Below are 15,478 nucleotides of genomic sequence, written 5' to 3'. Positions count from 1 at the left end.
GCGTTATGCAAATCTTCCCACATCGTGACGTAGCTATGTGGGGGCGTGTTAGAACGAGCCGTTTTAGGTAGGCGTGGTTGACTCTTAACTTTTATAAAGAATATCTCTTTGGATTTGAGACTTTAGTCTTTGCAACTTTACAGATCTTCTTTATGCACCAAGACCTTGTAACTCTCCAAAGAGAAAGGAAAAACTGAAATCACATCATATCACCCCTTTAAAAAGCAACTGGATTAGACATCTTGTTCAGTACACAGTCTCTATTTGGAATATGAATCCCCTCCATATTTTATCTAGTCTGGGTGGCATACATTTTTTCCTTGTTTGCAATTTTGATATTAACGAAATACCTGTGAAACTTCAAGCATGCACATGCACTGATGAGGGGGCGGCTGAGGTGACGAAAGGGGGCGATGACATAGCTAAAAGTAAAAAAAAAAAAAAACATATGTGGCCCATTCACGTATTTGTCGGACCGTAAACAAACCTGCCCACTACTACTACAACTATTGGAATACATGGTTCACACAAGTCGGTGGAATTTTTTTTTTTTTTAAGGGGTCATATGATGCGATTTCAATTTTTCCTTTCTCTTTGGAGTGTTACAAGCTCTTGGTGCATAAAGAAGATCTGTAAAGTTGCAAAGACTAAAGTCTCAAATCCAAAGAGATATTCTTTATAAAAGTTAAGAGTCAACCACGCCTACCTAAAACGGCTCGTTCTAACACGCCCCCACATGTCTACCTCACTATGTGGGAAGATTTGCATAACGCCGCCCAAATGTTCACGCAAAGAAAGAAGGCGTAACTTTTATTCTCGCTGTAGTATTGTTGCCGCCGCCATGTCGTGAAGGCGCTGTGTGCTTCGTTGTGAAAGCGAAACTACTTTTTTTGGCTTTAAAGAGAACATTTTATTAATCTCCTTTGAAATTGTATCATCAACCTGAAAAGCTATAGCTGTATAAGTTAGCCGGGATATTACCTTCTGCTTTGGAAATCAAAACTCTCCCTCTTAATTATAAATCTCTTGAGAGCCATTGATTGAACTTCCTCTGAGTTTTTGGATCCTAGGATTAAACTTGAATGAACTTCTGTTCTGTTGATTCTCATTATAATTCCTAGGTCTTTGACCTCCGTTTGGACTGGAATGTTACAATAAGATGCCACTGAATATTCTGCCATTAGTTCACACTTCTTTACATTTAAACAGACACCAGATGCTTTAGAAAACTCTTCTATTACTTTAATTGCATTGGGGATTTCATTTTGGAGAAAGAGGGTGGTATCATCGGCTAACTGCCTTATAACTAATCCTCTATCAATAATAGTCATACCTTTAATCGCACAGGCATTAATATGATTGGCAAGGAGTTGACGACTTATCAAAGACAAATATGGAGAGATGGGGCAACCCTGTCTAATCCCTCTAGATCAATTAAATCTAGCAGAAGTGCCACCCAACAGTTTAACTCAACTGTTGCTGTTCTTATAAAGGCTGTTAATTGCACGAGTAAAGAAATTTCCAAAACCAAATTTTATAAGTGACTCAAAAATAAACTGATGCTCTACGGAGTCAAAGGCCTTACAGAAATCAAGAAAAATAATAAAACCATTATCTACATCCAGGATAATCCAAACTATCTAAAACTAGTCTTATATTGTTTGTAAAATGCCTATTCCTCATGAATCCAGATTGTGTTTCTTCTGTAATTGAATCTAATAGAGCTTTGAGTCTTTTAGCGAATATCAGGGCATATACTTTATAATCATTATTGAATTAACTGATTGGATGCCAATTTTCAAGAAAAAGTAGATCCTTTTTTGGTTTGGGAATTAATGTGATTAATCCTTGAGTCAAAGTGGGAGGAAGGCACTGATTACTTATACTTTCATTAGACATTTGGAGCAAAAAAAGGGGCCAAATCATTAATAAACTGCTTATAAAATTCTGGTGATTTATTATTTTTCAGAAGATGAATTGCCTTTATCAGTTCCTCAACAGAAATAGGCATATCACAGAGTTCACTTTCATTTTCGTCACATTTATAGAACTCAGAAAAGCATCAGATGCAGTTTGAGAAAAATTGGACGTATACATGTTCTTATAAAATTCACAACAGTGACTAGAAATTAGTTTGTAGTCCTTGTTACAGCCCCATTCACATTTTCATTTACTAATGTTGTTATTAATATGGTGTCTCTCTAAATTGAAGAAGCATTGTGAATTTTGTTCTCCTTCTTCAAGCCAACGTCTCCTGGATTGAACAAACGCACCTTCAGCTTTCCTTCTATACAATTCATCTAGTTTGATTCGCAGTTCTGATTATAGTTATTTCTCTTCATCTAATAAACTCTCTGGGCATTTATTTGCTAATTTTGTAATTTCAACAATAATGTTGGTTTCTTCAGCTCTTTTCTATTTGGCCATTCGGCTGCCAAATGTCCTAAAATATTTAGTGACCTCAAATTTCAGCAAAAAGCATTCTCCTTATTGGCTTTATCCCCAAATCTGCATATCAATCTAGGGATATATCATCTCTTTTCTTACCTCATCATACAGTAGCAATGAATTGTTGAGTCTCCAATATGATCCACTGATAAAACAACTTGTTTTAGATCATTTAATATTAATGCTTATCGTTTTATGATCTGTTAGTGGAGTAGAAGCAATATCAACTACTACATCATCTTTGTTACAGCGCTGAACAGCCAGAAGTCAATTCTGGACTGACTGGACCTGTTTTATTGCTCCAGGTAAATGACTTATTATGTGGAAATTTGTCTCTCCAAATATCTCTAAAATTGAATTTATCCATGAAGTTTTTCAGATTATTGTTATTTATGTTAGGCTGACCTGATGGCCATTTATCGATCGCTCCATCCAGTATAATATTAAAATCTCCTCCAACTAATAAAATGGCATGTGGATACTTGTTTAGCCAACTAATAAGTCTATTTTCTATGGATTCAAAAAGATTGTTATTATTATGCAGATTGTAATTATATCCATATAAATTCCCTAAAATTAATATCAATATATTTAATTACTTGGCCCTTCAGGATCACATTGTGTAGAACATCTCCATTAAATCTGTTCTTTAAGGCAATCATCCAGCCGAGTGTTCAGACCCATGAGCAGCTCATACCGTACAATGCATCTTCAGAAAAGCGTCATTTCCGTTCCGTCTCTGTGCTTCGTGCAATTACAGAAATAAACGCCTTGCGTTTATTCTTATCTTTTATCGTACTGTTATCTGACAGTAAAGAGGTAATGTGGCGAAAGCTTGAGTTTAGCTTACCTGTTGGCATCTCGAAACCCAAATATTCCATCAAATCATAAATATAACCAGGGATTGAAATTTACTTTTTCACTCACCAGACAATTTGGCTACTACATTTTTAAGTTACCGGCCATTCATAACTTCTACTAGCCAAAAATAAATAAATAAAACAAATAAACCAACAGTTTGAGGCTGTCTACACTGGGTGTGACAAAGCGACCGTTGCAAATCATATTGTGTCAGTACTAAGGGGTGTGCAATATTGACAAAAATAATATCTCAATTATTTTCTGGGATTTTATCGATAAAGATAATTAGACAATATTTTGCTGAGTGTGTTATTGTACTGATATCTTAAGGACTAGCATGGACAGCTGACTCCTAAAGTTTTTGATATATTTCATATTCTGTGTGGTCAGTTCACAGCAGTGATAGAAATTAATCTTTTCCATTAAGTTTAAATTGATTTGTACCTTTTATGGGCATTTTCACCTTGGCTATATAAAGCCATTTTTTCTAAAAGTGTGCATCATCTTTTGAGTCAAATTCTTACATTTAATCAGTCAATAATAATAATAATACATTTAGACTGTTACTAAACAAATGAAATCAGTATCAGCAAAATTAATCTTTGCAGAAGTTGCATATGAAGTGGCATTTAGATGTATTTACACGTTAATGCAGCTTAGAGGGACATGGAATGCTTTAGTCTGCAGTTACAAATGCATAACTAATGTTTTGATATTTTAAACATGAAATGTTGATGAAAAGACAAAGATGTTGATAAAAATGAAAAGATACTTTAAATGTAAAATTAAAACAATTAAATTTTAACTTATTGTTTATTGATGTATAAAATCAATATCACATTAGTAACCATGCTGATTTTTTTTTTTTAAAACGGCACTCTTCGTGTGATATTAAAGGGGTCATATGATTTCAATTGTTCCTTTCTCTTTGGAGTGTTACAAGCTCTTGGTGCATAAAGAAGATCTGTAAAGTTGCAAAGACTAAAGTCTCAAATCCAAAGAGATATTCTTTATAAAAGTTAAGAGTCAACCACGCCTACCTAAAACGGCTCGTTCTAACACGCCCCCACATATCTACATCACTATGTGGGAAGATTTGCATAACGCCACCCAAATGTTCACGCAAAGAAAGAAGGCGTAACTTTTATTCTCGCTGTAGTATTGTTGTTGCCGCCATGTCGTGAAGACGCTGTGTGCTTTGTTGTGAAAGCGAAACTACTTTGTTTGGTCTTCCAAAAGAGGACACGAATAGAAATCAGTGGTTAAGTTGTATTTACAACACTGTTCCAGAACAGTTCAACCCAAATATTCAGATGTGTGCAGCACATTTTATGGAGGACTGTGTCCTGATCCTGGGAGAGTAGACTACAATGCCGGCTGTTCTGACTCAAAGACTGTAAGTACATTTTCATATTTAAAGGATTTGCCACTGATGATTCAAACGTGAGTTTTGGGCAGTGTAGAGTAGGGCTTGTTGTTTGTCATTTCTCCGATCACAAATGCAGACATGGTTTTATGTTTACGCCGCGCGATGCAACGCAACACAAAGCGTAAAAAGACAGCATAAGTCATTATAATCAGTAATTGTGTCCCCACTGGATGCAACAAATGCCGCATTTATAATGCGGCCAATCACAACGCACTGGATAGCTGGCCAATCACAGCACACCTCGCTTTTCAGAACGATGAGCTTTGTAAAAATCGACACGTTTCAGAAATAATGTTTTTTGAACCTTAAACCACATAAACACATTTCATTACACCAAATGCACAAAATAATGTTCTTTTTAGCAGCATCATATGACCCCTTTAACTATATGAAATTTCTTATATACAGTTTCTGCCCTCTTATCTTGAATTATGTGATCATTCTTAATGTATATTAATAGACTGAATCATGCAGTGAAAGAACGCACTCTAAATACGTAGTCGTGTATGCGTACACTCTGTAGGTGTGTTTTGTTTGGTTTTTGCAATATACTCGATAATGTCATATCTCACGAGTTCGGTATTTGCGCTAAACCTGCGCAGATTTGGCTTGCATGAACTTCCCCAAGAAATTAATGAGTGAACAAAACTTATGAAAAGTAACCCACCAAATTGGCTAGTGATTTGACAGCATTACCCGCCACAGCTGATTTTTACCCGCATTTGGCGGATGTTAATTTCAAACCCTGGTGATGAGTTAACAATAAAAAAGCCTCCATCTGTCGAATTAATGAGAATAATATTAATAAACACTAAAACATTTAAAAGAGAGTCACGTGTCAGTGCTACTCTGAATTGAGTCCTCCGGTGAAATCTCTTAGCAGGTCTCCTGTCAGCCTGATTGTCGGGTTCAGCTGGGTTTGATCAGGACAGTCCATCTCGCAGTGCTGCAGCATAGGCTTTCCTTTATTTTCAACATGGTGTTCGCTTGAAGTTAACACACTTTCAACAACTCTTCCTTTTCTGTGTTTTACATGATGACTTCTGACACCGTTAGACAACAACTTAATTTTCAAATATCAAGGCACATTCAAATCTTTTATGAATTATAAGTAGGATGAAACTCAAGTGCTGTTCACACTACAGAGAATGAAGCCAAATGAAGGTCCCACTGAGAACACTGATGATGCTGAATTTTAGGCAGGTTCTCAAAGTAACAGACTTTACTACATCAAATTCTTCATCATCAGCGCAGCGTGTGCTTTTAGTGCATAGCAGTACGGTAACGAGTACTGACTCAAAGTCCCTTTAAGACAAGTCATGTCACTCGGCGGCCATCTTTGAAACGCCTCTCGGGGCATGCAAGTGCAGCTCCTATCTCTTTGAATGAGGAAACATCAAATTCTACAAAACTGTTCACCAAGATTACGAATAAATTTCATATTTGAAATCACCAAAGAAATCTAACAACAACTGTGTCATAAACGTTGCTTCTTTTGTTCAAATAGCGTTATAAAAAGCTTATTTTTCAGGCTAGATCAGCCAGTGCGCATGCGCAGTCCTGAGCGCACATCTCAGAACGCTGTTTCTATAGCAACCGGGACTTCTAACAAGCGGCAACAGGCCTTAATTCTGATATTGGAAGAAGTTGGAGTACGAGGAGGCCATGTTTTTATACAGTGTATGACTTCTAACCGCAGCTGCAGTGACGCGCTGACTTTACTAATTAGCGATTAGCTCTTTTGCTCAGAAGGCGGGGCTTCCTGCGATTGAGCGGCCATATTTAGCGTTGCATTTTTCCCCATTCAAAACTATACGAGTGACATGTCTTGGCTATTCTGTAGTCTTTGTACTAACTGACAGAGAGCTGGAACACTTCTCATAATAAATGAAACTCACATGCAAGACCAGAACAAGAAGGGTGGAAATGTTTAGGCAATGCAATCCATTAATTTACAATTTTATTAAATCTGTTGATGAAAAACAAGGACGCATTTGTCGACGTTGGGAAGAACAGTCAGCGTGGCTGCGTGAGACACATCAGGAGCTTCCTGTGCAAAAATTCATCATCATAATCACTATTATTGCAAAAATGTTCAATAAAATTCATGACTGTCACATGAGTCCTCACAGAGCAGCACGAGTCAATGCCATGAAGGAAGTGACAACCGAATAAAAAACCAAAACAAAGGAAATAAAACATCTGAAAATAGACAAAACACAATCACCTTATTACGACTATACTCTGTCACTGTCACAACATCAGAGAACTGCTTTTCTTTTTAAATGAATTTAAATATTTTTAAAAATATTTCACCATCTACTTTTATTGCGAAAATAGGCAACTGGACTAACTGTGTTAGGGTTAGGGTTATGATGATGATGATGTATTTCGAGCAGCATGAGGCCAGAAACAGCTGCAGCACGTCTCCATGACAACCGTCTCCTAACAGCAGTATGTTTATCTTGCGCTCAAGCAGTTGCGAGGTTTTGGACAGTTTGCTGGATCTCTGTACATCGGTAAGTTTCCCTGAACAAAAAGTACGAACACAAGTGCAGCCTCATTAAACTAAAGCCCCGGAGCGAGACGCCCGTCCTGCCGGAGAAAGTGCAGAGAAGGAGTAAGCGAGCGCGTCGCACCGCTGGAGAATCAGGAATGTTGTCGTCGGAATCGAGAATCGAAGCTTCAAATAAAAACATTAAACCAGACGGGGAACAGCCAACGGCGCGACCATCCGTTTGCTCTCCACGTCTCTTTGTCTTCTAGATTCATATTTCCCAGGGCAGTGTGTGTGTGTAAGAGAGAGAGAGAGAGAGATGAGGGTTGTAAACAGCTCCGTTGCACAACCTGATTGGATGGTGGGGTGAAAGAGGCGGGGCTTCAGGGATTCAGGTGGGCTTCTTGACAGAAACATCAACTAGCAGTTCGTGTTGCTCACACAAAACACACAAGCTGCGTCAGTGATATTCGCAGTCATCGAGACGAATCAGTATACCATAGACATAATATATTAATCTCTGTGTGAGCTTATAAATGCTTGTTTTACTAGTGCATTCACGAGAGTTTGGCTGAAGGCATAATGTGAAACAATCTCATGTTCTGTTTTCAGCCTGTAAAATGTGTCAGTTCTGTTGAGGAAGACGGTGAATGAAGCTTCGTCTCTCAGATGAGAGATGAAGACATCTCCTTTCTCCCGTGTGTGTGTGTGCGCTGAAGCCACCCGCGCCCCTGACAGCCTCCTCTCTCTGGTTCTTTCTCTCTGATGACGGCGGCTGCAGTTCAGGACCGGGCCGCAGGGGTTGATGAGTCTGAGGGACCAAAGTGCTACGAGTTCAGCCAGGGGTGGTTGAGGCATTCTGAGGCGGAGGCCCGTTTCTCCGGCACCAACTCCAGCATGGGCAGCAGGAAGTGTGTGAAGTGACCGGCGTCCTCAGCTGACCAGCCGTATTTCTCCACCAGCACGTCAAACAGAGACCAGGGCTTGAGCTTGGTGATGTGCCTCAGCTCACCTGCAGAGAGATGCCCCAGATCAGCTGTTGCTGCTGCACACTATTAATGTAAGACCCGCCCACAATATTAATGCAATACCTGCCCACACAAATAATGCAAGATCTGCCCACACTATTACTGCAAGATCCGCCCACACTATTAATGCCAGAATTAAGATTTATTATTTAATTATTGTGTCAGAGGGAGGCCCAGCGTCTTTGACTTTGAAAACCATAACCGGTTAGCTAGCTGCCGCTGTAGTTATTTTCAGTGCTGTTAGCTCATCGATAGCAGCGATTACAGTTTACTCTCCAATAATGGCGGGAGATTCTCACACATGCTCATTAGGCATTCATGTTACTGAACTAAAGAACAAACTAAAGAGGGAGAATGAATCACATGGCATTGTGACTGGATGATATCAGTCGTGTTTCTGTGTTTAAGTGATTGTGACAGATTTTGTGCCGATACTCGTGGTAAAAACGGCTCGAGCTATATATTTGAGTGATCTGCATTGGCCAATCCTGGTGTTGGAATTTCATATTGTATCTGGCAACAGAACGGAAGGAAAAAAGATCTCGGAGCAGAACCGTTGACAAAGTGAATTACAAGCTCAGTGGAGTGGATGAAATGCTCCTGAACAGCAGAGCCGGAAGTCAGACTGTCAGCGTTACCTTTCTTTGAGAAGAACTCACAGCTGTATTTTCTGGCTGCGATGATCTTGCGGGGGATTTTTCCCAGTAACTCCATAATCAGAGCGATGTGGTCTGACCCCCGAACACACACACACACACAACACAACACAACACAACACAACACGAGTTATTCATGCAGTGGTGCAGGAGGACGGACGCACACACACACACACACACACACACACACAGGTCTGAAACCAGCCCGATTCAGATCAGACACCTGCAGGACCGACCGTCATTAAAGGGGTCATGAAATGGAAAATCTAAATTCCCTTGATATTTGCACATAAAGTGTTATTCTACAGTAAAAACATGCAGCAAGTTTCATGCCAATGCAAACTGCACCTCTAAAAACTGAGCTTATCCTTCTAACAGATCAAACTATTAGAAATGTGTGACTGAAGTTTATTTTTAACCTCGTGCAAATGAACAAGAATGTTTTTGTTTGTTTTCTCAATATCTTGTACTGAAAGCTACAGCAGCCTTTTGACGACTGCTGACGTTTCTGACAGTGGTGATGCCCAATGAAATGTAGAAAATGAGGATAAAAAATAATCATTTTCATATATACTGAAAATTGGAGAAAAAAACTGTGCCAACTGACCTCCAGAATCCATAATGCAAAGAAGTAAAAATGCATTTCATGACCCCTCTAACATCAAGCCATAAAGCTGCAGTCTTGTGGTGTGTGTGTGTGCGGCAGCGCTCGTGTCCGTCCTCCCCCTGTCTCTAAAGCTACCTCTCCGGTTGAAGAATTCCCGGGAATATTTTCCAGAAAGAGCAAAGTGTCGAGGAATGCAGCCAAGAAGCTCTATGATGTGAGCTATATGATCTACGGGAGAGAGAGAGGAAGAGGAAGAGGAAGAGGAAGGGAAGAGGGAAGCGTGATGGGAAAATACGGATGAAGGGATCAGAAGGGAGAAAGCTGAAGTTTAGTATCAGCTAAAAACACACTAAACACGTTCTGACATCAGAATGCTAACACTTACGCTGAGCTATAAATGACATCTTGAGTGACAGCGAAGGACAGAATCAAGATTAACGGAGATCAGAGCGAATGACAGAAGTGGATGTGTTCAGAATGGCATATCAGCGCACTGCACACGTGTTGGTTTTAAACATGACGTCATCATATTGCATGTGTGGTTCAGAAAGTGTCTGAAAAACAATGAAGTAACAGTGGCTCACCGGCTCTGTGTAACACTTGATTCTGATTGTTCTCTCAGTGCTACTTTCTCTTCTTCCACATAATATAAAATCATTCACACTTACATCAATATCTCATGTCCATTTACTGATGAATTCGTTACGTAGTTGTGTGATTAGTGGGATCATGTCCAGTCAGCTGGTCTTTCCTTCACATCAGGCTTGCTATTTAAGATAACGATTAATGGACTGTCCGGTAAATATTTTGTCATTTTAATCTAATTTAAACAAATAAAATGATTTATTGAAGATATTGAAGATATTGTTAAAAATCACACTGGTCACAGAATCAGAGATCCTCTTGTTAAAGGAGCGTCACGGTGAGTCACGTGCGTTTCGTAAGCCTCTGATGCCACTGAATCCAGTCTTATACCAGTCAGTCCCGTTCATGGATTCCAGAGCAGTGAATGTGTAGTGATGTAAAATCAATCGTGATATTGTCTGACTAAACCTAAGCCTAGTCACAACAAAGCTGCTTGTTTGTAGAAAACAAGAGTCATGGGAAACGTGTTGAAGACAGTGGCTTTAAAGTGTGCAGTTATGAGCACTATGCCATTCTGAGCATCCGACAAGAAGCGTAAAAGCGGACAGGCTGAGAGGTACCTTCATCACGAGAGTAGTCTTCACCAGAGTGCGGCTCAAACAGATAGTCACCAGTGGCCAACTCAAACGCCTGCGGATGACAGACAGATCAAACTCAATCACAGACACAAAGGCAGTTGCGGCAGACGCGTGTCAGCCGGTCAGATGCTCACCATGCAGGCCGTGCTCCATATATCAGCGGGTGTGCTGTATCCCGCTCCGATCAGCACCTCGATGGAGCGGTACTGCCGCGTCTGGATGTCCTCCGTAAAGTGTTTGTGCTGGAAGTGCATTGATTACACAGCTCACCTTACACAGGTATTTACAATCATATGGACAGTCCAAGTGTTTTGTAGGACGTCTTACCACCCAGCATGCATTGCCCAGATCAGCGATTTTGACTCTCAGAACGTCTGCATTCCTCGGATCCAGAGGATTCACCAGCAGATCAGCCGCACTGACCCTCGCTGCAGAGAGACAGACAAACAGACAGAGAGACAGACGGACAGAAAGATGGACAGAGAGACAGACAGAGAGACAGATGGACAGAGAGACAGACAAATGTACAGATGGACAGACAGATGGACAGACAAACAGACAGAGAGACAGATGGACAGCGAGACAGACAAATGGACAGAGACAGACAGATGGACAGACAAACAGAGAGACAGACAAATGGACAGAGAGACAGATGGACAGACAAACAGACAGATGGAAAGCGAGACAGACAAATGGACAGAGAGACAGAGAGAGACAGATGGACAGAGAGACAGACAGATGGACAGACAAACAGACAGAGAGACAGATGGACAGACAAACAGACAGAGAGACAGACAAACAGATGAACAGACAAACAGACAGAGAGACAGATGGACAGACAGATGGACAGAGAGACAGATGGACAGACAAACAGACAGAGAAACAGACAAACAGATGGACAGACAAACAGACAGAGACAGATGGACAGCGAGACAGACAAATGGACAGAGACAGACAGATGGACAGACAAACAGAGAGACAGATGGACAGAGAGACAGATGGACAGACAAACAGACAGATGGACAGAGAGACAGACAAATGGACAGAGAGACAGAGAGAGACAGATGGACAGAGAGACAGACAGATGGACAGAGAGACAGACAGATGGACAGACAAACATAGAGACAGATGGACAGACAAACAGACAGAGAGACAGATGGACAGACAAACAGACAGAGAGACAGATGGACAGACAAACAGACAGAGAGACAGATGGACAGACAAACAGACAGAGAGACAGATGGACAGACAAACAGACAGAGAGACAGATGGACAGACAAACAGACAGAGAGACAGACAAACAGATGGACAGACAAACAGACAGAGACAGACGGACAGAAAGATGGACAGAAAGAGAGAAGGACAGACAGAGAGACAGACAGACAGAGAGACAAATGGAGAGACAGACAGAGAGACAGACAAACAGACGGAGAGACAGACATAGAGACAGACGGATGGACAGAGAGAGAGAAGGACAGACGGAGAGACAGACAGATGGACAGACAAACAGACGGAGAGAAAGACATAGAGACAGATGGATGGACAGAGAGAGAGAAGGACAGACAGAGAGACAGACAGATGGACAGACAAACAGACAGAGACAGACGGATGGACAGAGAGAGAAGGACAGACAGATGGACAGACAAACACGGAGAGACAGACATAGAGACAGACGGATGGACAGAGAGAGAGAAGGACAGACAGATGGACAGACAAACAGACGGAGAGACAGACATAGAGACAGATGGATGGACAGAGAGAGAGAAGGACAGACGTAGAGACAGACAGAGAGCTTATTAACCTGCTCACAGTAAACAGTAGTCATGTGTGCACATATGAAGTGCATGCGCATGTTTGACCTTTCGGCGTGTCTCCAGTGCTGGATGACGACACTGTTCGGCTGCGGTCAGTGTTGCCGCTGAGCGCCTGGGCCTCGTCGTGCTCACAGTCGTCCGGTTTGGGATCCAGAGGAAGCTCGGGGAAGCGTGGCATGGTGCCACGGTGCCGTGCTCCGTTCGTCAGTCCGGTTTCTCCATTGTGAAGCTCGTACGAGGCATCGGAAGCATCGCGGTCAGTCGTGCTGATCTCCGACTCCACCAGAGGGCAGAGGAGAGGCGAGGACAGCGGCACGCTGGGCGACAGACGCTCCTGCGCACACATGATCACGTGACCGTTCGTTTTAGAGGCGTCATTGTGGTCCTTCCTGGAATGTTCCTGGCCTTCATCATCTGCCTCCTCCTCCTCCTCCTCCTCATCATATTCTTCATCTTCGTATTCATCCTCCTCCTCCTCCTCCTCATCTTCTTGTCTCTCTATTGTCACTTTCGGTGGATCTGCTTCTTCCTCGTTCGGACACTCGTGTGTCTTCGGCTCGTCCTCGGTGCTCTGTGAGGGTGTCGCTTCCGTCTCCTCTTCCTCCTCTTTATCGTCCTCTTCCTCTCTCACGTCTTCATTTCCATCCTGCTCTTCCTGTTCTTTTGAGTTTTCACACTCGTTCTCAGGAGCGTCCTGTCGCTCAGGTGGAGAGTGTGCGCACGCATGTGACTCTTCTTCAGTGGGAGTGGGACAGTCGGCGGTGGGAAGGACGTCACAGCCTTCCTTGTTCTCCTCTATTTCCTGCTGATCCTGATCAGGCTCCGCACCTGAGAGACAGAGACATTTCTATGAGGAAATATTTTAGACAGCCATCAACTCAAAAACAAACTTTATGTTGTCTTCATCATTGCAAAGAACTTCAAAAATAGAAAAAGAAAGCTGATGTTCTGTCAGTTCAGAGAGTTTCTGGGACCTTCTGAAAACACCATCACAACAAACCGTCTTACGAAATAAAGATAAAAAAAGTCAAATAAAGAACAGCTTGACAGCAAAATGAAGAGATCTTCTGAACAAACTAATGGAATATGATGCTTTTGCTCATAAGAGGAGACGAACCTCTCCGAAGAGTTACAAGAGAGATCTGATTCATCAACAAAAGACTCACTGGAGTCTAATGCAATCATAGAAAATCAGACCATCTTCAACTGGTTCAAAATGCAGCAGCTGGAGTCCTGACCAGAGAATCTGATCATATGATCATCTCCAGTAGTTTATCCATTAGAAACTAGTGCTATATAGTAACTGAGCGATCTTCAGTCACACTATTGTCCATCACACTCATTAAGCACTGCACGTTTGGCTGTATAAAATGTCATTTTCAGGAAAAAAAGGAGAAATCCTCGGCCAACAATGTGAACAGAAAGCGTTACTTCAAACGCTGAACACTGGAGACAGAGCAGCATTCATGATCCTGCTTTAGGAACAAATGATCTAACATTTAAACAAGGGTCTGACAAGGAAGCTACAGAAACATACATGATCACTCACACAGGAGAAATGAGACGTTTCCCAGATTAAATGGAGATGTTTGGTCTAGGGAACCAGGATTTGTTTACATTCCTAAAACCAAGGGATTACTATATTAAAGACATCAGAATGACAACGATGCCATCCATTGCTATCATCTACACCTCTTTTTTTTACAAAAGATGACGTCTGGACTGAACTCACATGTGTGGTTGGTGAGTCTGACTGGCCGCTCCTTCTTTCCCTCGGCCTCCTCGTCCTCATCTGCATCCTCATCATCCTCTTCATCTTCCTCGCTGTCCGCCAGAGCCAGACTGGGACCGTGTGCGGCATCCGACGCTCCGCCGGCTCTCTGCTTCTCCACCTCTCGCTCCAGAGCTTCGATCTCCAGCATGCGTCTCTCCAGCAGCTCTGCCTGCCGCTTCTGCTTCTTCTTCAGCTTCTTCTTTTTATTTCTGGATATCTTCCCCACCTGCAGGAGGCATCAAACCACAGGAGACAACTCAGACAAACACGCTGGAGGCTTTATGCACTCTGTCTCTCGTACTTCAGCAGATGAACTCTCATTGTTTGCTCGGCCGGTGGAGTCACTATCCAGCACAGCTACAACAGATCCTAAATGCCGCTGGTCACTCTATAATAATAACCAGGGGTGTGAAGTAACGAATTACAAATACTCACGTTACAGTAATTAAGTAGTTTTTATCAGTAATTGTACTTTTTTGAGTAGTTTAAAAATTGTGTACTTTTACTTTTACTCGAGTACATTTTAAGTGATGTATCGGTACTTTTACTCCGCTATTTTCCTCCGTTTGTGGTCGTTACATGCTTATTTTCATTTTATTTTTATCCATCAACGTGATTGGATAGAGAGTAATAGGTCTTGTGACTTTCGTCAAATCAAATTGTGCATAGAAAACTTTAACCGCCAACTGTTTATCATGGCTGCTGGAAGCGCATTCTTCAAGCATCAATTCAGTCGCATCTTCCTCTAACTTAATATGTTAAGGTAAATTTCGGATTTCTGCTTACTAAATGATTTACATGCTTGCCTATCTACACGGCCTGAAATTTGGTGTGAGGCTGCGGGTATTGCGTACAGTGTTAAGTGTTAACTCCCGCACTCACTTATGAGACGCGCGATCTGCGCTGCCTCGTCTCTCTCTCGCGTGCGTTCTGCAGCGGTCACTTGGATAAGTCGTTGTTGCTTGTTGAACTTGTTGACTTTTGATGAGTTTGAGCATGCGTGCTGTGAAAAAGTGTGTTGGAAACACAAATTGAGGACCAAATCTGCACCTTATTGATGACCCCTGGCGTTAATATACTGCATCTGTGCCAGCGCCTGATGTACCAAAACTGCAGCTCGTTAATAAACGTTTTTTTTAAT

General features: G+C 41.7%; 1 protein-coding gene across 1 annotated transcript in view; it reads right to left on the bottom strand.

The window, feature by feature from the left end:
• Positions 1–7,016: 7,016 nt before the first annotated feature.
• The window catches only part of LOC107690103 (SRSF protein kinase 3-like), a gene marked incomplete at its 5' end in the record, with an annotated part of 16,892 nt that continues 8,430 nt past the window's right edge, over positions 7,017–15,478 (bottom strand). Inside the window, 8 exons of the mRNA XM_016488337.1 lie at positions 7,017–8,247; positions 8,902–8,994; positions 9,662–9,754; positions 10,732–10,801; positions 10,884–10,991; positions 11,077–11,177; positions 12,609–13,391; positions 14,296–14,563. Coding sequence (XP_016343823.1) covers positions 8,063–8,247; positions 8,902–8,994; positions 9,662–9,754; positions 10,732–10,801; positions 10,884–10,991; positions 11,077–11,177; positions 12,609–13,391; positions 14,296–14,563 — 1,701 coding nt within the window. The remainder of the gene's footprint in view (positions 8,248–8,901; positions 8,995–9,661; positions 9,755–10,731; positions 10,802–10,883; positions 10,992–11,076; positions 11,178–12,608; positions 13,392–14,295; positions 14,564–15,478) is intronic.

This window comes from Sinocyclocheilus anshuiensis, unplaced genomic scaffold (genome assembly GCF_001515605.1).
Source record: "Sinocyclocheilus anshuiensis isolate Anshui unplaced genomic scaffold, SAMN03320099.WGS_v1.1 scaffold2199, whole genome shotgun sequence".
NCBI lineage: Eukaryota > Metazoa > Chordata > Actinopteri > Cypriniformes > Cyprinidae > Sinocyclocheilus > Sinocyclocheilus anshuiensis.
Note: the sequence above shows the minus strand (reverse complement) of the source record. Positions and strands in the feature narration are given on the sequence as shown.